The sequence below is a fragment of the Oncorhynchus mykiss genome, chromosome 25 (assembly GCF_013265735.2).
Source record: "Oncorhynchus mykiss isolate Arlee chromosome 25, USDA_OmykA_1.1, whole genome shotgun sequence".
Classification (NCBI taxonomy): Eukaryota; Metazoa; Chordata; class Actinopteri; order Salmoniformes; family Salmonidae; genus Oncorhynchus; species Oncorhynchus mykiss.
The window spans coordinates 10099084-10124531 of NC_048589.1; the positions used below are offsets into that span (position 1 = coordinate 10099084).

A 25448-nucleotide genomic window follows, 5' to 3' on the forward strand; every position below is an offset into this window, starting at 1 on the left:
TTTGGGTAAAGGAGAACCTGGAGAGGCTTGGGCGAGTAGCTGCGGGGGGGGGGGGAGCTGTTGGACGAGGTTGGAGTAGCCAGGCGGAAGGCATGGCCAGCCGTTGAGAAATGCTTGTTGAAGTTTTCGATAATCATGGATTTATCGGTGGTGACCGTGTTACCTAGCCTCAGTGCAGTGGGCAGCTGGGAGGAGGTGCTCTTGTTCTCCATGGACTTCACAGTGTCCCAGAACTTTTTGGAGTTGGAGCTACAGGATGCAAACTTCTGCCTGAAGAAGTTGGCTTTAGCTTTCCTGACTGACTGTGTGTATTGGTTCCTGACTTCCCTGAACAGTTGCATATCGCGGGGACTGTTCGATATTAGTGCAGTCCGCCACAGGATGTTTTTGTGCTGGTCGAGGGCAGTCAGGTCTGGAGTGAACCAGGGGCTATATCTGTTCTTAGTTCTGCATTTTTTGAACGGAGCATGCTTATCTAAAATGGTGAGGAAGTTACTTTTAAAGAAAGACCAGGCATCCTCAACTGACGGGATGAGGTCAATGTCCTTCCAGGATACCCGGGCCAGGTTGATTAGAAAGGCCTGCTCACAGAAGTGTTTTAGGGAGCGTTTGACAGTGATGAGGGGTGGTCGTTTGACTGCGGCTCCATAGCGGATACAGGCAATGAGGCAGTGATCGCTGAGATCCTGGTTGAAGACAGCGGAGGTGTATTTGGAGGGCCAGTTGGTCAGGATGACGTCAATGAGGGTGCCCTTGTTTACAGAGTTAGGGTTGTACCTGGTGGGTTCCTTGATGATTTGAGTGAGATTGAGGGCATCTAGCTTAGATTGTAGGACTGCCGGGGTGTTAAGCATATCCCAGTTTAGGTCACCTAACAGAACAAACTCTGAAGCTAGATGGGGGGCGATCAATTCACAAATGGTGTCCAGGGCACAGCTGGGAGCTGAGGGGGGTCGGTAGCAGGCGGCAACAGTGAGAGACTTATTTCTGGAGAGAGTAATTTTCAAAATTAGTAGTTCGAACTGTTTGGGTATGGACCTGGAAAGTATGACATTACTTTGCAGGCTATCTCTGCAGTAGACTGCAACTCCTCCTCCTTTGGCAGTTCTATCTTGACGGAAGATGTTATAGTTGGGTATGGAAATCTCAGAATTTTTGGTGGCCTTCCTGAGCCAGGATTCAGACACGGCAAGGACATCAGGGTTAGCAGAGTGTGCTAGAGCAGTGAGTAAGACAAACTTAGGGAGGAGGCTTCTGATGTTGACATGCATGAAACCAAGGCTTTTTCGATCACAGAAGTCAACAAATGAGGGTGCCTGGGGACATGCAGGGCCTGGGTTTACCTCCACATCACCCGCGGAACAGAGAAGGAGTAGTATGAGGGTGCGGCTGAAGGCTATCAAAACTGGTCGCCTAGGGCGTTGGGGACAGAAAATAAGAGGAGCAGGTTTCTGGGCATGGTAGAATATATTCAGGGCATAATGCGCAAACAGGGGTATGGTGGGGTGCGGGTACAGCGGAGGTAAGCCCAGGCACTGGGTGATGATGAGAGAGGTTGTATCTCTGGACATGCTGGTTGTAATGGGTGAGGTCACCGCATGTGTGGGGGGTGGGACAAAGGAGGTAACAGGGGTATAAAGAGTGGAACTAGGGGCTCCATTGTAAACTAAAACAATGATAACTAACCTGCACAACAGTATACAAGGCATATTGACATTTGAGAAAGACATACAGCGAGGCATACAGTAATCACAGGTGTTGAATTGGGAGAGCTAGCTAAAACAGTAGGTGAGACAACAGCTAATCAGCTAGCACAACAACAGCAGGTAGAATGGCGATTGATTAGGCAGAGAGGGTCGGATTAACTACACACAGAGCCTAAGTGCGGCTGGGGCCGACAGATAAAACATAAACAAGCAGAATGGATTACCGTGATTAATGGACAGTCCAGCATGCATCAGCTATGTAGCCAAGTGATCAGTGTCCAAGGGGCAGCGGTGGATGGGGCAGGGAAGCTGGACTGGCGAGTGTTATCCAGGTTAGAAAACTAACAATGACCAAATAGCTTGTAGCCAGTTAGCTGGTTAGCTTCTGGAGGTTCTTGAGTGTGTTCTAAAAATGTAAAGATAATAGCAGTTCCGTATCACATTGGGTGAGGCAGGTTACCGGAAGGTATAAACAAATTAAAAATCGAAAAGGGATAGAAAGTAAATATGGGTTCAGTGAGTGTTTGGGACGCGGCGATTCAGACGGTTAGCAGGCCTGTGCTAACAAGCTAACAGTTAGTAGACGGTGCTAAACACGGTAGCAGTTAGCGGACCGGGCTAAACAAGCTAGCAGTTAGCAGGCCGAATTTGCAAGCAAGGAGATAGCAAGGGCTAGAGAGTTAGCCTTTGGGGACGTCGCGATGGGGGTATCTGTTTATTCCTCTTCATGCAGTGACATCGATGGACCGGTCGTGGGTCTGGATATTGTAGCCCAGGAGCTCAAAATGTTCCGTTTGCGATGGGAATCCGGGGATGAAAAATAAAATAATAAATAGGTCCGTTATGCTCTGGTTAGAGTCGCGTTGTTCGAACTGGCGAGAGCTTTCCGAGCTAAAGGTTAGCTGATGACCGGTTAGCTGAAGACCGCTAGCAATGTTTTGCTGAAGCTGGTAGTTCGTTGGCCACCCCTGCTCACAGTAAACATTCCTCACAATACAAGCATGTATCAATTACTGTATTATGAAATCTGTTCCCAAAGAGCGGTTTTAAAAATGTAAAACAATGTTTCATTTCAATTAAAAGTAATAAAATGAGAAACTGGATATAAAAAGGCAACTATTTGTCTGCAAGGTGACGAGGAGACAGACGGAAACTCTTTCAAAAAGGCCTTGCAGATGAAACCAAAACAATCAAATGGAACGTTCAAATCCCCTCTGACTTTGTGTTTCTATAAAAAAAAAAAGGTGACTGCAGATTGTGTTCACTATGCATAGCTTTAGCTGTCTGGCAGAAAGGAAGCCGAGGAGCGCATAAAAATCACTGTGTTGTCTCTCTCCATCTGCTGCTGCTCTCAACTCCCACGTGACAGCCTTTATCGATGACATGTTCCTTCACCATGACTCACTTCCTTAGTTAACGCACATTACACACAAGTACACACATGCACGTCTCACCGTCGTGTATCTCAAACGCCAAGCTGGTGATCTTCTGAGTGATGACCATCATTGGCCTATAGGAGAAACACAGGAGAGGAGAAACCAAAATCACATCAACTTATGGTCACCCGACTGCCTCCGCTCTCACCTACACTGGAACGAGCTTCTCCTTCCATATCACATACAAGATAACATCCCATCTCCATCAGGCAGACATTACTCATTTACCGGTGCATTTGGGAGGACTGCTGTAGCGAGACCCAGTCACTCTGTATAATACAACAGACTGACTCCATGCTGCTTTTGTATACGCCCTAAAGACGTGGCACAGTGTCAAGTATGTAATACTATGTGACAGAAGAATGGTGGGGTGAAAGACTATCCTTATTAAAATGTTTAGATTCATTGGTTGTAGGTTGCACAGAAAAACCAGTCGTTCAAAATGACATGACACCCCAAAGCTTGTAGCAGATTGATATGTTGTGTGGAATAGATTGGGCCCTAGTCGTCCAAGCCAGAGAGAAAGTACAAATATTCAATTAGGTTTGACTTGATACACATAAGGTAATTCTAGGTCTTGTGGCATATTTTGGTTAACTTCTTCGATATAGGGGGCGCTCTTAATTTTTGGATGAAAAACGTTCCCGTTTTAAACAAGATATTTTGTCACGAAAAGATGCTTGACTATGCATATAATTGACAGCTTTGGAAAGAAAACACTCTGACGTTTCCTAAACTGCAAAGAAATTATCTGTGAGTGCCACAGAACTGATGCTACAGGCGAAACCAAGATGAAATTTCAAACAGGAAGTGCCCCAGATTTTGAAGGCGCTGTGTTCCAATGTCTCCTTATATGGCTGTGAATGGAACTGGAATGAGCTTACACTGTCGTTTCCCCAAGGTGTCTGCAGCATTGTGACGTATTTGTAGGCATATCATTGGAAGATTGACCATTTTACACTACATCTACCAGGTGCTCGCTTGGTGTCCTCCGTCGCAATTATTGCGTGTATTATCTCCAGCTGCGTGTATTTTTCCGTTTGCTTCCAAGGAGAAACCCAACTGCCACGAATGATTTATCATCGAATAGATATGTGAAAAACACCTTGAGGATTGATTCTAAACAACGTTTGCCATGTTTCTGTCGATATTATGGAGTTAATTTTGAAAAAGTTTGGCGTTGTAATGACTGAATTTTCGGGGGTTTTTTCTTAGCCAAACATGATGAACAAAACGGAGCGATTTCTCCTACACAAATAATATTTTTGGAAAAAATGTGCATTTGCTATCTAACTGAGAGTCTCCTCATTGAAAACATCCGAAGTTCTTCAAAGGTGAATGCTTTTCTTGTTTTTGTGAAAATGTTGCCTGCTGAATGCTAGGCTTAATGCTATGCTAGCTATCAATACTCTTACACAAATGTTTGTGTAGCTATGGTTGAAAAGCATATTTTGAAAATCTGAGATGACAGTGTTGTTAACAAAAGGCTCAGCTTGTGAGTGAATATATTTATTTCATTTCATTTGCGATTTTTCATGAATAGTTAACGTTGCGTTATGGTAATGAGCTTGAGGCTATAATTACGCTCCCGGATACGGGATTGCTCGACGCAAGAAGTTAAACTATCCCCAATTCAATGGAATTGCAACCCTCTGCATGCACAATGCATTCTTCCATCACATGTGCAGCTGATTCTCAAGATCTTGCACACTAATGAGATGCTATTGAGCCCACACTACTACACTGTCTGGGCCAAGGACTACATGCTTTCTGGTAAGTTTTGAATACAATACTGGGTTGGGTGAACATATTTTTTGTTAACTTGTAAACAGTAGCCAAAAGCAAAGTGTGTTTAAATAATTTCTAACTTCTTAACAATTTATGCTAGTAAGTTTTTGCTACCATGTGGATTTTAGCTTGCTTGAGCCTTTTCATTTCAAAAAGCAGTTGTTTAATATAACTGCTTAACTATTTATCTGTACATGGAAATGGTTTTTTTTTACTCATTTTTTTCTAATCTTTACAGGAAAATGCCACTATCTGATGTGTGGAGACATTTCACTGCAGCTAATGTAGAAGGAAAAGCTGTGTACATTTGCAAATACTGTGGCAAATAATATGAAGAATGGAACAAAGCTGCAGAATCATCTGGCCAAGTGCATAAAGTTCCCTCAGCGCTCACAACAAGCAACCCTTTGACAAAAGTCCCTCTACTTCTAATTCGAGGTGAAAATGATGAATCAGACTACTTATCGATAGCAACAGCTCACGGTCCTCCTGGAATCAGAAGTTTTTTTGACTCAATGGAGGAACGTAGTCAGAGAAATGCTGATGAATGTCTTGCTCGAGCTGTGTATGCAGCTGGTTCACATCTGATGCTCACAGGCAATGTGTATTGGAAGAGATTTCTGAATGTTCTTCGCTCAGCATACACCCCTCCAACCAGACATGCTTTATCTACTCATTTGCTGGATGCAGAGTTCAAATGAAGGTCAAGCAAATCATAGAGAAAGCAGAATGTATTGCAATCATCTCTGATAGGTGGTTAAGGAATAATTAACTACATAATCTCTACCCCTCAACCAGTATTCTACAAGAGCACAGACGCAAGGGACAACAGACACACCAGTCTCTACATTGCAGATGAGCTGAAGGCAGTCATCAATGACCTTGGACCACAGAAGGTATTTGTACTGATGACAGACAATGCTGCGAACATGAAGGCTGCTTGGTCTCAAGTGGAAGAGTCCTACCCTCACATCACATCCATTGGCTGTGCTGTTCATGCATTGAATCTGCTCCTCAGGGACATCATGGCACTGAAAACAATGGATACACTCTACAAGAGAGCCAAGGAAATGGTTAGGTATGTGAAGGGTCATCAAGTTATAGCAGCAATCTACCCCACCAAGAAAAGTGAGAAGAATAAGAGCACCACATTGAAGCAGCCCAGCAACACCCGTCGGGGTGGTGTTGTCGTCATCATGTTTGACAGTCTCCTGGAGGGGAAGGAGTCTCTCCTAGAAATGGCCATATAACAGTCTGCCGATATGGACAGCGCCATCAAGAGGATCCTCCTGGATGATGTATTATGGGAGAGAGTGGTAAGCACCCTGAAACCTATAGCAGTAGCCATTGCATGGATTGAGGGAGACAATGCTATCCTGTCTGATGTTCAGATGTAAGAGAAGAAATCCACACTGCCCTGCCCACTTCACTGTTGCTCCAAGCAGATGAAACACATCAAAAAGCATGAACCCTTCTGCCTGAAGCCCATACAAGCCGCAGCGTACATGTTGGACCCCAAGTATGCTGGAAAGAGCATCCTGTCTGGTGCAGAGATCAACGAGGCCTATGGTGTCATCACTACTGTGTCATCTCGCCAACTTGGCCTGGATGAGGGCAAGGTTCTTGGCAGTCTGGCGAAGTACACTTCCAAGCAAGGGCTTTGGGATGGAGATGCAATATGGCAGTCGTGCCAACATATCTCATCAGCCACCTGGTGGAAGGGACTTTGTGGATCCTGCTGTTGCCTCCAACATCCTCCAAATCCCACCATCAGCCGCCTCAGAGCGCAACTGGACCTTGTTTGGGAACACACACATTCAGGCAAATTTGAGGCTTTTTGAACCTGACAACGAGCCATCTTCAACTAGGTTGGAAAGTGACAGTGAAGATGAGGCCTCAGAGTCTGATGTTCAAGAGGTGAGCATTGAGAAAGTCCAGGGAGAAGACATGGAAGCCTGAGAGGAAGACAACCAAAGCTTTAGTTTCTTGACTATCATTTTACAGATCATTGGGGATCATTCAATATTCCCTTTCTTTTGTTGTTCAGTGAAATCATCCCATGTGAAGAGTCAACTCAATTAAAATTCAATTCTTAACTAAATGGTTTGGGTTTTTTTTCTACTGGAATGATTTAATCATTTGCAATTAAGTCTACTTAAAAGATAAGGTAAAAGGTTTCTATCTTCATATGATATGGTAAATATATCCAACGCAAAAAAACATCTACAGTGCCTTGCGAAAGTATTCGGCCCCCTTGAACTTTGCGACCTTTTGCCACATTTCAGGCTTCAAATAAAGATATAAAACTGTATTTTTTTGTGAAGAATCAACAACAAGTGGGACACAATCATGAAGGGGAACGACATTTATTGGATATTTCAAACTTTAACAAATCAAAAACTGAAAAATTGGGCGTGCAAAATTATTCAGCCCCCTTAAGTTAATACTTTGTAGCGCCACCTTTTGCTGCAATTACAGCTGTAAGTCGCTTGGGGTATGTCTCTATCAGTTTTGCACATCGAGAGACTGACATTTTTCCCATTCCTCCTTGCAAAACAGCTCGAGCTCAGTGAGGTTGGATGGAGAGCATTTGTGAACAGCAGTTTTCAGTTCTTTCCACAGATTCTCGATTGGATTCAGGTCTGGACTTTGACTTGGCCATTCTAACACCTGGATATGTTTATTTTTGAACCATTCCATTGTAGATTTTGCTTTATGTTTTGGATCATTGTCTTGTTGGAAGACAAATCTCCGTCCCAGTCTCAGGTCTTTTGCAGACTCCATCAGGTTTTCTTCCAGAATGCTCCTGTATTTGGCTCCATCCATCTTCCCATCAATTTTAACCATCTTCCCTGTCCCTGCTGAAGAAAAGCAGGCCCAAACCATGATGCTGCCACCACCATGTTTGACAGTGGGGATGGTGTGTTCAGCTGTGTTGCTTTTACTCCAAACATAACGTTTTGCATTGTTGCCAAAAAGTTCAATTTTGGTTTCATCTGACCAGAGCACCTTCTTCCACATGTTTGGTGTCTCTCCCAGGTGGCTTGTGGCAAACTTTAAACAACACTTTTTATGGATATCTTTAAGAAATGGCTTTCTTCTTGCCACTCTTCCATAAAGGCCAGATTTGTGCAATATACGACTGATTGTTGTCCTATGGACAGAGTCTCCCCCTCAGCTGTAGATCTCTGCAGTTCATCCAGAGTGACCATGGGCCTCTTGGCTGCATCTCTGATCCGTCTTCTCCTTGTATGAGCTGAAAGTTTAGAGGGACGGCCAGGTCTTGGTAGATTTGCAGTGGTCTGATACTCCTTCCATTTCAATATTATCGCTTGCACAGTGCTCCTTGGGATGTTTAAAGCTTGGGAAATCTTTTTGTATCCAAATCCGCCTTTAAACTTCTTCACAACAGTATCTCGGACCTGCCTGGTGTGTTCCTTGTTCTTCATGATGCTCTCTGCGCTTTTAACGGACCTCTGAGACTATCACAGTGCAGGTGCATTTATACGGAGACTTGATTACACACAGGTTGATTGTATTTATCATCATTAATCATTTAGGTCAAAATTGGATCATTCAGAGATCCTCACTGAACTTCTGGAGAGAGTTTGCTGCACTGAAAGTAAAGGGGCTGAATAATTTTGCACGCCCAATTTTTCAGTTTTTGATTTGTTAAAAAAGTTTGAAATATCCAATACATGTCGTTCCACTTCATGATTGTGTCCCACTTGTTGTTGATTCTTCACAAAAAAAATGCAGTTTTATATCTTTACGTTTGAAGCCTGAAATGTGGCAAAAGGTCGCAAAGTTCAAGGGGGCCGAATACTTTCGCAAGGCACTGTACATTTAAATGGTATTAATATTAAATTTGTATATATTTCTGTTAATTCCCACGGAAAGTTTCCACCTCTGATTATTCCCCAAAATGTGCAACCCTAGTTATGCTAACCTGTTTGCAATCCCGCTAGCTTGCTGGCTAGTTAAAGAGGTTAGTTGGCTAGTTAGCTACAGTAATGTTGTTATCATATTTAGCCTGTTCCACCATTTACACAATGCATTTGCACATAGTGTGGGAAAAGGGAATCCGGACACAATGTCGGCACGGTAGACATTGAAATGCAGTGGTGTAAAGTAGTAAAAATACTTTAAAGTACTACTTATGTCATTTTTGGGGTTATCTGTATTTTATTATATATACACTTCACTATATTCCGAAATAAAATGTACTTTTTACTCCATACATTTGCCCTGACACCCAAAAGTACTCGTTACATTTTGACAGGAAAATGGTCCAATTCACACACTTATCAAGAGAACATCCCTGGTCATCCCTACTGCCTCTGATCTGGTGGACTCACTAAACACAAAATGTTTGTTTGAAAATTGTATATTAACCCAATACTTGCAGACATTTACTGGGTGACTTTCACTTGAGTCATTTTCTATTAAGGTGTCTTTTACTTTTACTCAAGTATGACAATTGAATACTTTCCCCACCACTGTTTACATGTAGGTGTAGATACATGACATACTTGGAATTCCATGATCAGAATACAAAAGCTTCATGAAATGGCAAGTCTAGACACAGCCTTAGTCATTTACAAGCTTTTAGTCACTGGCATTTCATGACAAAAGACAAGTACGGGGGGAAAGCAATGGAGAGGAAGAAACAAGAAATGAAAAGAGGGAGGCCTGCACTTGTGATGCCGTGAGTCTCCTACTGGGGTTGCTTAGCAACTGGCCACCCCCGCCCTAGCATGTGTGGCTGTCTGGTTCACCAGACACTCCGGAGGAGATGGAACAATATACCGCTGGGGAACCGATAATACTGCGATACAACCATTCACTGACACTCCCCATTTCGCTAGATTCAACATCCTGTTATTACACAACATTTAAGTGTATAAAGTTGTTGGAGTTTGGGATTCTCTCCGCTGGATATGTGGTACTACTGATATTTGACTCCCATGGTCATTCAGCTCCTGTTTCTGAGGACCGCCATGTCTGCTGGTTTTCCATGCCAACGCCTAATGAATGTCATTGATTGTCAACACCTAGTACTTACCCGGTGAAGTCTGCAGAGTACATGCCATAGTCAAAGACGTAGACCCGGGTTATCTGACAGAAGCTGAGGTAACCCAGAGCAACTATGAAGCATAACCTGCAGAGAGAGGAGAGACAAGGTCAGTCAAAGGTCAGACACGTTCAAATGTCTATACTAGCATACTTTGCAGAATGCGCACCCCCCCCCCCCCTATATATTGTTTCATACTAGATAAGTGTGCTAGTGTGGGTATAGGAAGAGAGTCAGGGAGTCACTGGTCATGTTCTCATATGTATGCAAGTATACAGTACATTCAGAAAGTATACAGACCATGGCTTTTCCCACATTTTGTTGTGTAAAATGGATTCAATTGTGTGTTTTTTCCCCAGTCACTCAATCTACCACACAATAATGACAAAGCAAAAACAAGTTATTAGACAAAAATAAAATAACAAAAATGTGAACCTTCTCCCCAGTCTGAGGTCCTGAGCGCTCTGGAGCAGGTTTACATAAAGGATCTCTGAACTTTTGCTCCGTTCATCTTTCCCTGACTAGTCTCCCAGTCCCTGCCGCTGAAAAACATCCCCACAGCATGATGCTGCCACCCCCATGCTTCTCCGTAGGGATGGTTCCAGGTTTCCTCCAGACGTGACGCTTGGCATTCAGGACAAAGAGTTAAATCTTGGTTTCATCAGACCAGATAATCTTGTTCCTCATGGCCTGAGAATCCTTTAGGTGCATTTTGGCAAAGTCCAAGGGAGCTGTCATGTGCCTTTTACTGAGGAGTGGCTTCCGTCTGGCCACACTACAATAAAGGCCTGATTGGTGGAGTGCTGCAGAGATGGCTGTTCTTCTGGAAGGTCCCCCATCTCCACAGAGGAGCTCTGGAGCTGTGTCAGAGTGACCATTGGGTTCTTGGTCACCTCCCTGACCAAGGCCCTTCTCCACTGAATGCACAGATTGGCAGGGTGGCCAACTGTGTTTCTTGGGAACCCTGAATGCTGCAGAATTGTTTTGGTACCCTTCCCCAGATCTGTCCCTCAACACAAACCTGTCTCGGAGCTCTACAGACAATTCCTTCGACCTCATGGCTCGGTTTTTATTCAGACATCAATTGAATCTACCACAGGTGGATTCCAATCAAGTTGTAGAAACATCAAGGATGATCAATGGAAACAGGATGCATCTGAGCACAATTTCAAGTCTCATAGCAAAGGGTCTGAATACTTGTCATTAAAAGGTATTTTATTTTTTAGAACATTTGCTAAATTATTTGTACAAATGTTTTGCGATTTGTCATTATAGGGTATTTTGTGTAGATTAATGAGGGGGGGGGGAAATCATTTTATTCAATTAAAATAAGTCTGTAAAAGTCAAAGGTTTGAATACTTTCCGAATGCACTGTATATCAGTTAGAGGAAGGACTTCATGGTTCAGTTTGAGGTGAACAATATGGTATACACATTCAACAGGTCAGACATAAAAACATGACCGTTTCCTACTATAGGTTTGTCAATCAATACAATAGGATGGCACTACATCCTACAGGACATGAATACTATCATTTACTCTTGACAACACACTCTGTTCCTCCTCAGCTTCAAGCCTCTTTATTCACCGCTCAAAGAGCCATTACCGAAGCCGGACGAGAGGGCAAAAACCCAGCTCCCGCCGTCCTGTCAGTGTTGTTAGGAGACAACACCAGATTTCATTGGTGAAGGGGGAGAGAGAGAGCACTGAGGGCTGCTGGGACAAAGCTGACACTGATTCAGCTTGCTGGAACATCCATCTGGTTCCCCACAATGGAAGGTATTGAGGACATCCGAGGTGCCATTAGACAAATCAACTAGTCTTTGATGGGGATGAGGAAGAATGCTGGTGGTGTGCATCTTAGATCCAGTAAGATGGCCGTCCATGGTTACAAGGCCAAGGTGCTTCGGAATAGGAGTAAGCCTAAGTGTTTATTTGAACATGCTGTCACCTCATCAGGGTAACACTTGTTGTGTTTCTCAGAACAGCAGGTGGTGGATATAAGTGTGATTGCTATCCAGTTCCAGCATATCATTCAGACTTGTAAAACCCAGGTTTCTTGACTGAAGAAAATGGTGGAAGAATTTGATTACAGAGAAGGAAACCGGGCTGCCAACGTCCTTGACATTCGTTTTCAGGGCAGTGAATCAGAGCGGATCTAAAATCATTAGACCTGTATATCGACTACCTAGGCCAAGTCAAATGCAGTGCTTCACCATGCATCAATTTTTTAAAGAAGGAATCTTAATCTCTTAGAGGCTTTTTCTATTTATCCCAATGCAATATTTCAGCTCAACCACATGAAACAATGAGTTGAAGCAGTTACCAACATTTGCTGAGAAAAAGCAACAGGTGCCAGAGTTTAGCTTCAATAAGTAAGTAGCTGATCCCTTGGCCTGTCTCCCAGAGGAGAGTGCTGGCTGGATCACAGAAAGGACCTACGAACAGCATTCTCCTAGGGGGCCTGGTATGTGTGTGTAAGTGTATGCACACGTCTACCCCAAAGGTCAGCAATATATTGGGATTCCAAGTAAGGCCAAGTTATTGGCAGGGGCGCAACATTCACTGGGGACATGACCCCTCCGACATAAAAAAATAGCATATTTGTCGCCCCCCAGTTATCTTTGCACTGTGATAAACAGCGGCTCAGGTGTGCTTTAGGACCATGCAGACTCCTCAGAGTGGTCGAATAGGCTGTTTTCTGCACGGACACTACAGAGCGTGCTGACAGGCTGTGTGAAAGCAAAGCTTCTGAAAGGCTGGTGTTAAGGTCCAGCACGGGAGCGATAGAGGCACCTGCTGTATGTATTGCGCTTTCTCTCCGTGTTGTAAAAGCAAGCAGAGCAGAAACTGTCTACTCTTTAGTTGACTGATATAGATGGCAAGGAAACTGCTGTATGTATTCCCAGTGTTGAGCTACTAGTACGTTACGTTAGCGAATGTTTTATCCCCTCGACTGAAGTGAATGAACTAGTAGCAGCTAGTTAGATGGCAGAGCCAGTTCAGCGCTAGCTAGCCTCTAACTATGTCAGATAGCAATATCTAACAGCTGTTGTATGTGTATGGAATTGTTTTGTAGCCTTTGTTTTGTCCCATTTGAAGAGAAGTAACTTGATGATGTACCGTTAGCTAGCTCACTAACTTTTGCGATTATTTTTGCTCAATCACACTAGACCTGAATCAAACGATGAAGCCTGATATTTTTTATTACTCAGGATAATAAAGCAACGTTATTGATCTGTCCGTTTACCTAGCTAATCCCCTACTTTTCACACTGACATGGTATAAACAGCTCTACAGGCTTCTCCGTCATGGTGTACAGTCAGTACACAACACTATGCTCATGTCTTAAGCAGGATCAGATGGTGACAGGTGTCCCTGTAGGGTCAGACAGCCAGGGAAGAACAGTCTACGGAACTCAGATGAACTTTGCAGAATATTATAACAATTAGTGGATGGCTACAACATTCCATCTTGAGTTGATGGGTAGAGGTTACTGTCTGGAATAATGGTGATTTCAATTATTGAACCATTATATTATCCATGAATAGAATCAATGTATAAATGTACACCAAGGTAATTATTTGTCATGCCTCATCTGAGCAGATGATGACAAGGGTTTCATCAGGGTCAGGCAACCAGGGAAGACCAGTCTGTGACAGACCAGAGGTGAACTTTTGCAGATACAACACTTTATTCTCTCTGTGCAGCAAACACTGGACAACCAGAAGCTTCAAAGATTGAAACTATTTTAAGGCAGTCAAGCAAACCTCTAAAAGTTGATTTCCAAACTGTATCAAACGTAGTACTATATATCTCTTGACACAATGATGAAAATAATCATGGCCTCTAAACCTTCAAGCTGCATACTGGACCCTATTCCAACTAAACTACTGAAAGAGCTGCTTCCTGTGCTTGGCCCTCCTATGTTGAACATAATAAACGTCTCTCTATCCACCGGATGTGTACCAAACTCACTAAAAGTGGCAGTAATAAGGCCTCTCTTGAAAAAGCCAAACCTTGACCCATAAAATAAACACTATGGGCCTATATCGTATCTTCCATTCTTCTCAAAACTTTTAGAAAAGGCTGTTGCGCAGCAACTCACTGCCTTCCTGAAGACAAACAATGTATACGAAATGCTTCAGTCTGGTTTTAGACCCCATCATAGCACTGAGACTGCACTTGTGAAGGTGGCAAATTACCTTTTAATGGCATCAGACCGAGGCTCTGCATCTGTCCTCGTGCTCCTAGACCTTAGTGCTGCTTTTGATACCATCGATCACCACATTCTTTTGGAGAGATTGGAAACCCAAATTGGTCTACACGGACAAGTTCTGGCCTGGTTTAGATCTTATCTGTCGGAAAGATATCAGTTTGTCTCTGTGAATGGTTTTTGTCCTCTGACAAATCAACTGTAAATTTCGGTATTCCTCAAGGTTTTGTTTTAGGACCACTATTATTTTCACTATATATTTTACCTCTTGGGGATGTAATTCGAAAACATAATGTTAACTTTCACAGCAATGCGGATGACTCACAGCTGTACATTTCAATGAAACATGGTGAAGCCCCAAAATTGCCCTCGCTAGAAGCATGTGTTTCAGACATAAGGAAGTGGATGGCTGCAAACGTTCTACTTTTAAACTCGGACAAAACAGAGATGCTTGATCTAGGTCCCAAGAAACAAAGAGATCTTCTGTTGAATCCGACAATTAATCTTAATCATTGTACAGTCGTCTCAAATAAAACTGTTTAGGACCTCGGCGTTACTCTGGACCCTGATCTCTCTTTTGAAGAACATATCAAGACTGTTTCAAGGACAGCTTTTTTCCATCCACGTAACATTGCAAAAATCAGAAACTTTCTGTTCAAAAATGATGCAGAAAAATGAATCCATGCTTTTGTCACTTCTAGGTTAGACTACTGCAATGCTCTACTTTCCAGCTACTCGGATAAAGCACTAAATAAACTTCAGTTAGTGCTAAATACGGCTGCTAGAATCCTGACTAGAACCAAAAAAATGGATCATATTACTCCAGTGCTAGCCTCCCTACACTGGCTTCCTGTCAAGGCAAGGGCTGATTTCAAGGTTAAACTGCTAACCTACAAAGCATTACATGGGCCTGCTCCTACCTATCTCTCTGATTTGGTCCTGCCGTACATACCTACACGTACGCTACGGTCACAAGATGCAGGCCTCCTAATTGTCCCTAGAATTTCGAGGCAGGGCTTTCTCCTATAGAGCTCCATTTTTATGGAATGGTCTGCCTACCCATGTGAGAGACGCAAACTCGGTCTCAACCTTTAAGTCTTTACTGAAGACTCATCTCTTCAGTGGGTCATATGATTGAGTGTAGTCTGGCCCAGGAGTGTGAAGGTGAACGGAAAGGCTCTGGAGCAACGAACAGCCCTTGCTGTCTCTGCCTGGCCGGTTCCCCTCTTTCAACTGGGATTCTCTGCCTCTAACCCTATTACAGGGGCTGAGTCACTGGCTTACTAGGGCTCTTTCATACTGTCCCTAAGAGGGGTGCGGCACTTGAGTGGGTTGAGTCACTGATGTGATCTTCCTGTCTGGGTTGGCGCCCCCCCCTTGGGTTGTGCCGTGGCGGAGATCTTTGTGGGCTATACCGGCCTTGTCTCAGGATGGTAAGTTGGTGGTTGAAGATATCCCTTTAGTAGTGTGGGGGCTGTGCTTTGGCAAAGTGGGTAGGGTTATATCCTTCCTGTTTGGCCGTGTCCGTGGGTGTCATTGGATGGGGCCACAGTGTCTCCTGACCCCTCCTGTCTCAGCCTCCAGTATTTATGCTGCAGTAGTTTGTGTCGGGGGGCTGGGGTCAGATTGTTATATCTGGAGTACTTCTCCTGTCCTATCCAGTGTCCTGTGTGAATTTAAGTATACTCTCTCTAATTCTTTCTCTCTCTCTCTCGGAGGACCTGAGCCCTAGGACCATGCCTCAGGACTACCTGGCATGATGACTCCTTGCTGTCCCCAGTCCACCTGGCCGTGCTGCTGCTCCAGTTTCAACTGTTCTGCCTGTGATTATTATTATTTGACCATCTTGGCCATGTTCTGTTATAATCTCCACCCGGCACAGCCAGAAGAGGACTGGCCACCCCACATAGCCTGGTTCCTCTCTAGGTTTTGGCCTTTATAGGGAGTTTTTCCTAGCCACCGTGCTTCTACACCTGCATTGCTTGCTGTTTGGGGTTTTAGGCTGGGTTTCTGTACAGCACTTTGAGATATCAGCTGATATAAATACATTTGATAGGGGCTTTTGCCCGATGACACAAAACATGTAAAACAAAAATGTCAGGAAGACCTGGGAGACACTATTGAGGATGATGATTAATGGATACAGATATGTTAGAATGCCCAGTCATGTTCATTTAATCTCAGACATAAATTAGTGCAGTTTAAGACCATCCATAGAATGTGCCAGGGAAACTGAATATCATGCAGAAATTGTATTATTTTGCTGGAGGTGTAAAACACAAAAAGGAACATACAGTGCCTTGCGAAAGTATTCGGCCCCCTTGAACTTTGCGACCTTTTGCCACATTTCAGGCTTCAAACATAAAGATATAAAACTGTATTTCTTGTGAAGAATCAACAACAAGTGGTACACAATCATGAAGTGGAACGACATTTATTGGATATTTCAAACTTTTTTAACAAATCAAAAACTGAAAAATTGGGCGTGCAAAATTATTCAGCCCCCTTAAGTTAATACTTTGTAGCGCCACCTTTTGCTGCGATTACAGCTGTAAGTCGCTTGGGGTATGTCTATCAGTTTTGCACATCTAGAGACAGACAATTTTTCCCATTCCTCCTTGCAAAACAACTCGAGCTCAGTGAGGTTGGATGGAGAGCATTTGTGAACAGCAGTTTTCAGTTCTTTCCACAGATTCTCGATTGGATTCAGGTCTGGTCTTTGACTTGGCCATTCTAACACCTGGATATGTTTATTTTTGAACCATTCCATTGTAGATTTTGCTTTATGTTTTGGATCATTGTCTTGTTGGAAGACAAATCTCCGTCCTAGTCTCAGGTCGTTTGCAGACTCCATCAGGTTTTCTTCCAGAATGGTCCTGTATTTGTCTCCATCCATCTTCCCTGTCCCTGCTGAAGAAAAGCAGGCCCAAACCATGATGCTGCCACCACCATGTTTGACAGTGGGGATGGTGTGTTCAGGGTGATGAGCTGTGTTGCTTTTATGCAAAACATAACGTTTTGCATTGTTGCCAAAAAGTTCAATTTTGGTTTCATCTGACCAGAGCACCTTCTTCCACATGTTTGGTGTGTCTCCCAGGTGGCTTGTGGCAAACTTTAAACAACACTTTTTATGGATATCTTTAAGAAATGGCTTTCTTCTTGCCACTCTTCCATCAAGGCCAGATTTGTGCAATATACGACTGATTGTTGTCCTATGGATAGAGTCTCCCACCTCAGCTGTAGATCTCTGCAGTTCATCCAGAGTGATCATGGGCCTCTTGGCTGCATCTCTGATCTGTCTTCTCCTTGTATGAGCTGAAAGTTTAGAGGGACAGCCAGGTCTTGGTAGATTTGCAGTGGTCTGATACTCCTTCCATTTCAATATTATCGCTTGCACAGTGCTCCTTGGGATGTTTAAAGCTTGGGAAATCTTTTTGTATCCAAATCCGGCTTTAAACTTCTTCACAACAGTATCTCGGACCTGCCTGGTGTGTTCCTTGTTCTTCATGATGCTCTCTGCGCTTTTAACGGACCTCTGAGACTATCACAGTGCAGGTGCATTCATACGGAGACTTGATTACACACAGGTGGATTGTATTTATCATCATTAGTCATTTAGGTCTACATTGGATCATTCAGAGATCCTCAATGAACTTCTGGAGAGAGTTTGCTGCACTGAAAGTAAAGGGGCTGAATAATTCTGCACGCCCAATTTTTCAGTTTTTGATTTGTTAAAAAAGTTTGAAATATCCAATAAATGTCGTTCCACTTCATGATTGTGTCCCACTTGTTGTTGATTCTTCACAAAAAAATACAGTTTTATATCTTTATGTTTGAAGCCTGAAATGTGGCAAAAGGTCGCAAAGTTCAAGGGGGCCGAATACTTTCGCAAGGCACTGTATTTGCATATGTTATGGTCTTGTGAAGGCTGGCTGAATTCTGGCAAAGACTATGTTATTTTACCTCAGTATGTCTACAGATCATCCCTCTTTGTTTGCTTGCAAATGTTGATACTGGAAACGTATCAGAAGAAACTGTGTAACCTAGCATTTAGAGCTGTACAGTACCATTAGACATATGATATAAAGTATATGAATGGTTCTGTCTGTTAATGTGAAGGTGTGTGTTTTCCAAAAAAACACACAAAAAAAGTTGGGAAGGATGTTGTGTTGGGGAGAGAGCTGAGTTATTGACTAGACCGGTGGGAGTTAGGCGTGGAAGCAGCTCAGGCTGGCTGGGTGGTCTGGTTGAAATTAGATATAGAGGATGTCTTAATAAAGAAACTAAAGGGAAGTCTTTGTACTTTATTTATAGGAGTTGTTCGTTTGTTAGGCTATTGGTTAAAGGTACAACAATATTGATTATTGAATTATCATGAATCTAGTTCAGTCTTATCAATCAATCACATTTAATCATCTCTTACCTTGCTTGCTTACTTTTTGTTGTTCTAAATAGAGACTTATAGAAGGGCCATGGGTCATATTAGATTGTGTAGAAATGCAAGAAATGTCCCCCCAGACTCCCCGCCAAATCCTCCCCCCCCCCCCCCCCCCCCCCCCCCAAACTTCTAAAACCGAAGTTGCGCCCCTGATTATTGGTATTAAAGTGGAGGGGCACTTGAGAGGGAACAATGGGCAACTCAGTGCTGTGTGCAGACATTTGACACTAATGTTCCTCATTAGTAGTCTGGTCAGGGAAGAGTCTACAGAACCTGACTGTTAAAATGTCCTCTGTTCAATCTCCCCAGCCCTACCAGCTAGGTTTACAGTAGTTGTAGGCTATTGAAGTTGATAATTGTAAATGCTGTATACTTATATATTGACTTGTATGAGAATGTTTGTGAGAGCGAGAGAGAGAGAAACGGAGAGACAATGGAGTGTGCAAAAGCGAGAGAGGGAGATGACAGAATTGTGAGTCACGTTTGAAAAACATTGTCCACACACAGAAGGTTGACTCCTCTGGGCTCCCTTAATGTCAAAGTTGGTCAGAAACATCCCCAGATGTCATCAAAGCCAGCCTACCATCACTACCAAAATTAGCCACCAGAGACAGACATGGCTAAAACCTCAAACTGATGAGGCTTCACACCATTAACCATGCTTTACTGTCCTATCAAACCATCCAACCTTTGTCAAATTATATTTGCAGTAGTCCTACTTTTATAATAAATGGGATGTTATATATTATGCTAACAGGAAATGAGCAACATGTAGCAGTATATGGAGCAATGTATTTATAGTGGGGGGATTCCATCTTCCTGATGTCATATGTGTTGGTGTATTTTGACCAGTTGCCTGCAGGCCTCGATAAAGCCTGGGCCTAAAGTAGACTGCCTCCCGGTGCTTAATTTGTAAATCGAGAACTGCCGGAACAAAAAGTTACTTTGAGGGGGGGGGAGACTTGGGGGAATCTGAGGTACCGGAACGCATTGATACACACACAGTACCAGTCAAAAGTTTGGACACACCTAATCATTCAAGGGTTTTTCTTTATTTTCTACATTGTAGAATAATAGTGAAGACATCAAAACTATGAAATAACACATGGAATCATGTAGTAACCGAAAGTGTTAAATCAAAATATATTTTATATTCTTCAAAGTAGCCACCCTTTGCCTTGCCAGCTTTGCACACTCTTGGCATTCTCTCAACCAGCTTCATGAGGTAGTTACGTGGAATGCATTTCAATTCACAGGTGTGCATCTTTCCTTCTTAATGCGTTTGAGACAATCAGTTGTGTAGAAGGTAGGGTTGGTATACAGAAGATGGTATTTTACCAAATAGGGCTAAGTCCATATTATGGCAAGAACAGCTCAAATAAGCAAAGAGAAACAACAGCCCATCACTACTTCAAGACATGAAGGTGAGTCAATCCGTAAAATTTCAAGAACTTTGAACGAGGATAAGTTCATTAGTTACCAGCTTCAGAGTTCAAGTAACAGACACATCTCAACATCAACTGCTCAAACGAGACTGTGTGAATCAGGCAATCATGGTCGAATTGCTGCAAAGAAGAAACACAAGCAATGTACATTAGACCGGTGGAAATCTGTACTTGTCTAAAAAAATATATTTTTGGTTCCAACTGCTGTGTCTTTCTGAGACGCAGAATAGGTGAACGGATGATCTCCGCATGTGTGGTTCAGACCGTGAAGCATGGAGGTGGTGGTGTGATGGTGCTTTGCTGGTGACACTGTCTGATTTATTTGGAATTCAAGGCACACTTAACTAGCATGGCTACCACAGCATTCTGCAGTGATAAGCCATCCCATCTGGTTTGCGCTTAGGATTATCATTTGTTTTTCAACAGGACAATGACCCAACACACATCCAGGCTGTGTAAGGGCTATTTGACCAAGAGGGAGAGTGATGGAGAGTTGCATCAGATGACCTGGCCTCCACAATCACCCAACCTCAACCCAAGTGAGATGGTTTGGGATGAGTTGGACCGCAGAGTGAAGGAAAACCAGCCAACAAGTGCTCAGCATATGTGGGAACTTCTTCAAGACTGTTTGAGAGAATGCCAAGAATGTGCAAAGCTGTCAAGGCAAAGGGTGGCTACTATGAAGAATATAAAATATATATTTTTTTTAATTTCTTTTGGTTACATGATTCCATGTGTTATTTCATAGTTTTGATGTCTTCACTATTATACTACAATGTAGAAAATAGTAAAAAATAAAGAAACTCTTGAATGAGTAGGTGTGTCAAACTATTAACTGTTACTGTACACACACACATAGTACCAGTCAAGTTTGACACCTAGTCATTCAAGTTTCTTTATTTTTACTCTTTTCAGGTGGAGTAATACACCCCGATTACACGTAAACACAGTTCAATTTCATAGCAACCACGTTGTATTCCTTCTCGCATCTATGCTCTCACCGCCATTTGTGGACTTCAATGTACAACACATCAGCTGTATGTGACCAGGTGAAAAAAAACTTAAGCCAATCTGCTACACAGCCTACATTGTTGTCACCATTTTAGCTAAAGTAGCATCATAGTCAGCATAGCGAATAAAAACAACGCGTTAGTAAACCCACTACAAATCATGCAGCAACGTTAGCTTACAGTTAATAAGCAGTTACACCGGCAGGCCCCAGTGGCAATAAATTAGTAATACCATAAGCTTACTTTGATTTGGAAGAGTTTCAGTGTTGTGTTGGAAAGTCATAACCAGCTAGCTAACATAGCAGGGTGTTTCAGTAGGTTAAACTAGCTAGCTGCATTTGTTAGCTAAGTAAGTGAAACTGCAAAAAAAATGACTCTTGCTTCTCCATTTTGGAAAAAATATATTTGTTCAAAACTGTTCAACTATTGTCTTTCTCTCTCTTTGAGTCAACTACTCACCACATTTTATGCAGTGCTAGCTAGCTGTAGCTTATGCTTTCAGTAGAAGATTAATTATTTGATCCTTTGATTGGGTGGACAACATGTCACTTCATGCTGCAAGAGCTCTGATAGGCTGGAGGACGTCCTCCGGAAGTTGTCAAAATAACTACGTTTATGGAAGGGGATGAGAACCATGATGAGCCTCATAGGTTTGGAACTGAAGTCAATGTACCCAGAGGAGGACGGAGGCTAGCTGTCCATGGTGCTACGCTACAGAGTGTTGTTGAGGCTACTGTAGACCTTTGCAAAATAGTGTGTTTGAATCAATTATTTGGTGACGTGATTATATTTAGTATAGTTTTATCTAAAAAGGATAACTTCAAAAGTTTTACATAAGTTTTACATAATTTACATATAAGTTGTAATTAAATTCACTGAGGATGGTGGCCTCCACTGCTCCAGAGTCCAATGGAAGTGAGTTTTACACCACTCCAGACGACACTTGGATTGCGCATGGTGATTTTAGGCTTGCATGCGACTGCTCTGCAATAGAAACCCACTTCCTTCCAACAGCGCCACGGTGAGCATTTGTAAAGACCATTGGCCTTATTTAGCATGATGTTGCCTGGGGGCCCAAAAGCAAATCAAGGTGTCGTCAAGGATGTATGAATACTGAACCCCACCTTCAGAGGTCAAAGTATGTAGTGAGACTACTGAACTGCACTTTGAGAGTTTTCCCATCCGATGTGCATTTATCAAGAGTCAACTGTATGCATTTCAAATCAACAGCATACGAGAAGTCCACCCAACTGCAATGACCATTTCACTCCCATTACCACTGTATGTGTGGCTCTACTGAATAACTATTGCAGTTGTTTCTGAATCACCAAAAAGCCGAGTCATAGTAGAGTTGCCACGCGACGTGTCTGACCCGCAGAACCAGCCAACTGTCCACTCCGTCACGGGGCAGACATTTCTCGGAGGTGACGCGGTGTCATTAGTGCCATTTCAACTGCTGCTCGTATTTCTAGACAATGAGCTGGCAGCGAGCCCCGGCCCAAAGCATTTGGCATTCCAGAGCAGTGAGGCACCACGCCTGGACCTCCGCCTCCTTGGCCTCCCACTGCCCCAACCCACGATTAATCACGCCTCATAAACCCTCCAATTACCCTAATATAATAGGACAGAAAGCAGGGAAATTTGCTGCAAAGGCCCAGAGTGCATAATAAAGCCATGTGTGGGAGAGAAAAAAAGAGAAAAAAAGTATTTTGCTGTTGCCTACCAGGTTATACAATTTCTTTCACAGGCAAAAGGAAAGGTGGTCTGGGCTTCAATAGCAACATGAATAACAGATCAGCCTTCCATGTGAGGAAGCTCTTTCTTTCGCTGCACTGTCTATCGCCTTTCGCTCACTTTGTCACCTCTCCTCCAACACTCGTTGTTGTCAGGTTCTCCATTTCAACATCTCTGTTATCTGAATGGAGGTTTGAACCGGTAGCTCTCCAGACATGGTGCTTATAAAGACGAGTCGTTTCTACTGGTGTTATGAGCTAAATCGACTTATGTATGACTCAGCCAGTATTATCTGCAAAACAGTTCTAGGAATCCATTAAATAGATGTAATTCCTGACCTAAAAAAACCCCACAAACTACATTCATTGACTGCTAACTGCACCAGTCCAGTACGTCCAGTACGTGTTTGCACTAGAGGCATAGAGAGCTGAGGACAACCTCACGAGAGCGTTCCCCCGACCTTTCTCAGGGCATGTTCGACAGGAGAGAGGGCAGACAAGTTGAACACTACCCCAAAGAAAACAATGCTGCTACCACAACAGCGAGTGAACGACAACTCTACGCACGTAGCGTACCCCTTTTTGTGCGAATAACCGCTTCAAATACCCAGGTGGCCCGTGTCCTTCTGGCTGCTTTCATCAAGTCACCAAAACACCAGTCAGTGACACCATGACAGTTATATGAGTAGGAAAACATATGACCACCACTATAACAATAATATAGTAGAAAAGAGTTGCCTTTTTCACAGAGGCGCTAGGCTACTCCATTAGCAAACTGCCATCAAACTGGGGCCTACACTGTAGATGGATGTTTGTTCCATTTATTTGCTCTTGCGAGTGTTCCTAGCACCAGCCTCCGCTGTGTTTAATGCTTTCCGGGAAATTCCATTACAATCTGTCTGGTGAGGTGTCTGGACAAAGGCAGAGGGATGAGGAGAAAGGGATGATACTCAAATAAAAAAATTGGCACGTGCCAATACGGTAAATAATGTGTATTTTTTTCTCTACATACTTTACTAGAAAAACTGTACCCTTAATTTCTACCTCTGCAATTTCGGTCCCCCCCCGTCTTTGTCTACATCCAATGTTCACCCTCTCTTTTCGTCAGACTTTGTTACCACTCCTCTCTGACCTGAAGCAAACTGTTGATGTTTTTTTAAATTAATTTTTATTTAACTAGGCAAATCAGTTAAGAACAAATTCTTATTTACAATGACGGACTACCGGGGAACAGTGGATTGACTGCCTTGTTCAGGGGCAGTATGACAGATTTTTTTTTACCTTGTCAGCTCAGGGATTCAATCCAGCAACCTTTCAGTTACTGGCCCAAAACTAACCACTAGGCTACCTGCCGCCCCATGTTGATGAGAAAGACTGAAGAGAAATGTGTGCAACAACTACAGTCGGATCAATGTCAATAGTCTCTTGTAGTCATATTGCAAAGTTCCACTGCAAATCTGCCTGATAACGGATAGGCTACATGATAAGATATGCACCCACGCTGACAGTTTACTCAGCCATAAGCAGCTAAAAATGTTCTCTGCCTTGCCGTTAATTTAAAAAAAGAAAATATAATTTCATTCACATAGGTGGTCTCCTCCGCGCCATTTACGCCCAACGACCACTTGATCACTACGCAAAGTAGGAACAACTTAGAGGACAAATGTAAGTTGATGTGAAAAAGTAGAGCTCGTCTCTGCTGATTTGACAGTAGGATCTCAGCCATAGCAATCAAGCAGTAGTCATACTACATTAAACTGTTCACACATAGAAAGCTATTCGCGAACCCTAGAAAGACCCGCCAAGGTAATGACAGGTTAGGTCAAATCAAATAAAAAGGTTGAAGATCAGATCTGAGGGATTCCAAAAGAGATCAACGGCATCTGCAAGCCCAGCACCCCCCGCTTTCCTGAAAACCACAGGCGGTTACACACAACCTCCAGGACCAACAAAATCCGAACGTGAACTGGTCACCGCGCCCCGTTCTCTGACTAGACCATGGAACGCGCCAAAGAAGGTTGAGTAAGGCAAACCCAGAGGCTGAACTCTAAACCAGGCCCTGCCGTGAGATTCATCTGCATCCTAGAACCTCAAGAGGAGGCAAACGCTTCCACGGAAACGACTCCATTTGCTGTTTAACGGAATTTCGGGCTTTGCTTTTGAAATGTCACCTCCGAATGCGATTACAGAGTGCATTTACCGTCAGGGTCGTCCTCCATTGTACCGTTGCTGGTCGTTGTGATGGACATTGAGCTGGGGTATTTGTAGAGCCTTGACTTCGGAGAGGGCTTTCATTCCATTTCACACCTGACCTCACAGCCCTGTCCCTCAGTAAAAATAACCACAGAAGGTAGCCGGGGGGAGCAATAAGTGCATTCCTCAGAGTGTTCGGGGGGGGGGGGGGTCATGGACACAGACGGGCGCCGCCTGAGGGGTATTTCCATCACCATCAGGCTCGTCAGCACCAACAGAACACTTTATCGCCGGAACTTACACTGGAAACATCTTACCACAGTGATCCAAGGAAGGCCAGTCTCATCCTTCATGAATATAAGCAGCGCTTAAAATTTGTACATTGGGGAGGTGCCAGAAGAAAAAAAAG

The 25448-nt window shown here is 43.3% G+C and overlaps 1 protein-coding gene across 1 annotated transcript in view; it reads right to left on the bottom strand.

Moving 5' to 3' along the window:
- The window catches only part of mboat2a (membrane bound O-acyltransferase domain containing 2a), a 140251-nt gene that overhangs the window by 17430 nt on the left and 97373 nt on the right, over positions 1 to 25448 (bottom strand). The window contains exons 4-5 of the mRNA XM_036962314.1: positions 9996 to 10091; positions 3161 to 3216 (exon numbers count right to left, since the gene is read on the bottom strand). Coding sequence (XP_036818209.1) covers positions 3161 to 3216; positions 9996 to 10091 — 152 coding nt within the window. The remainder of the gene's footprint in view (positions 1 to 3160; positions 3217 to 9995; positions 10092 to 25448) is intronic.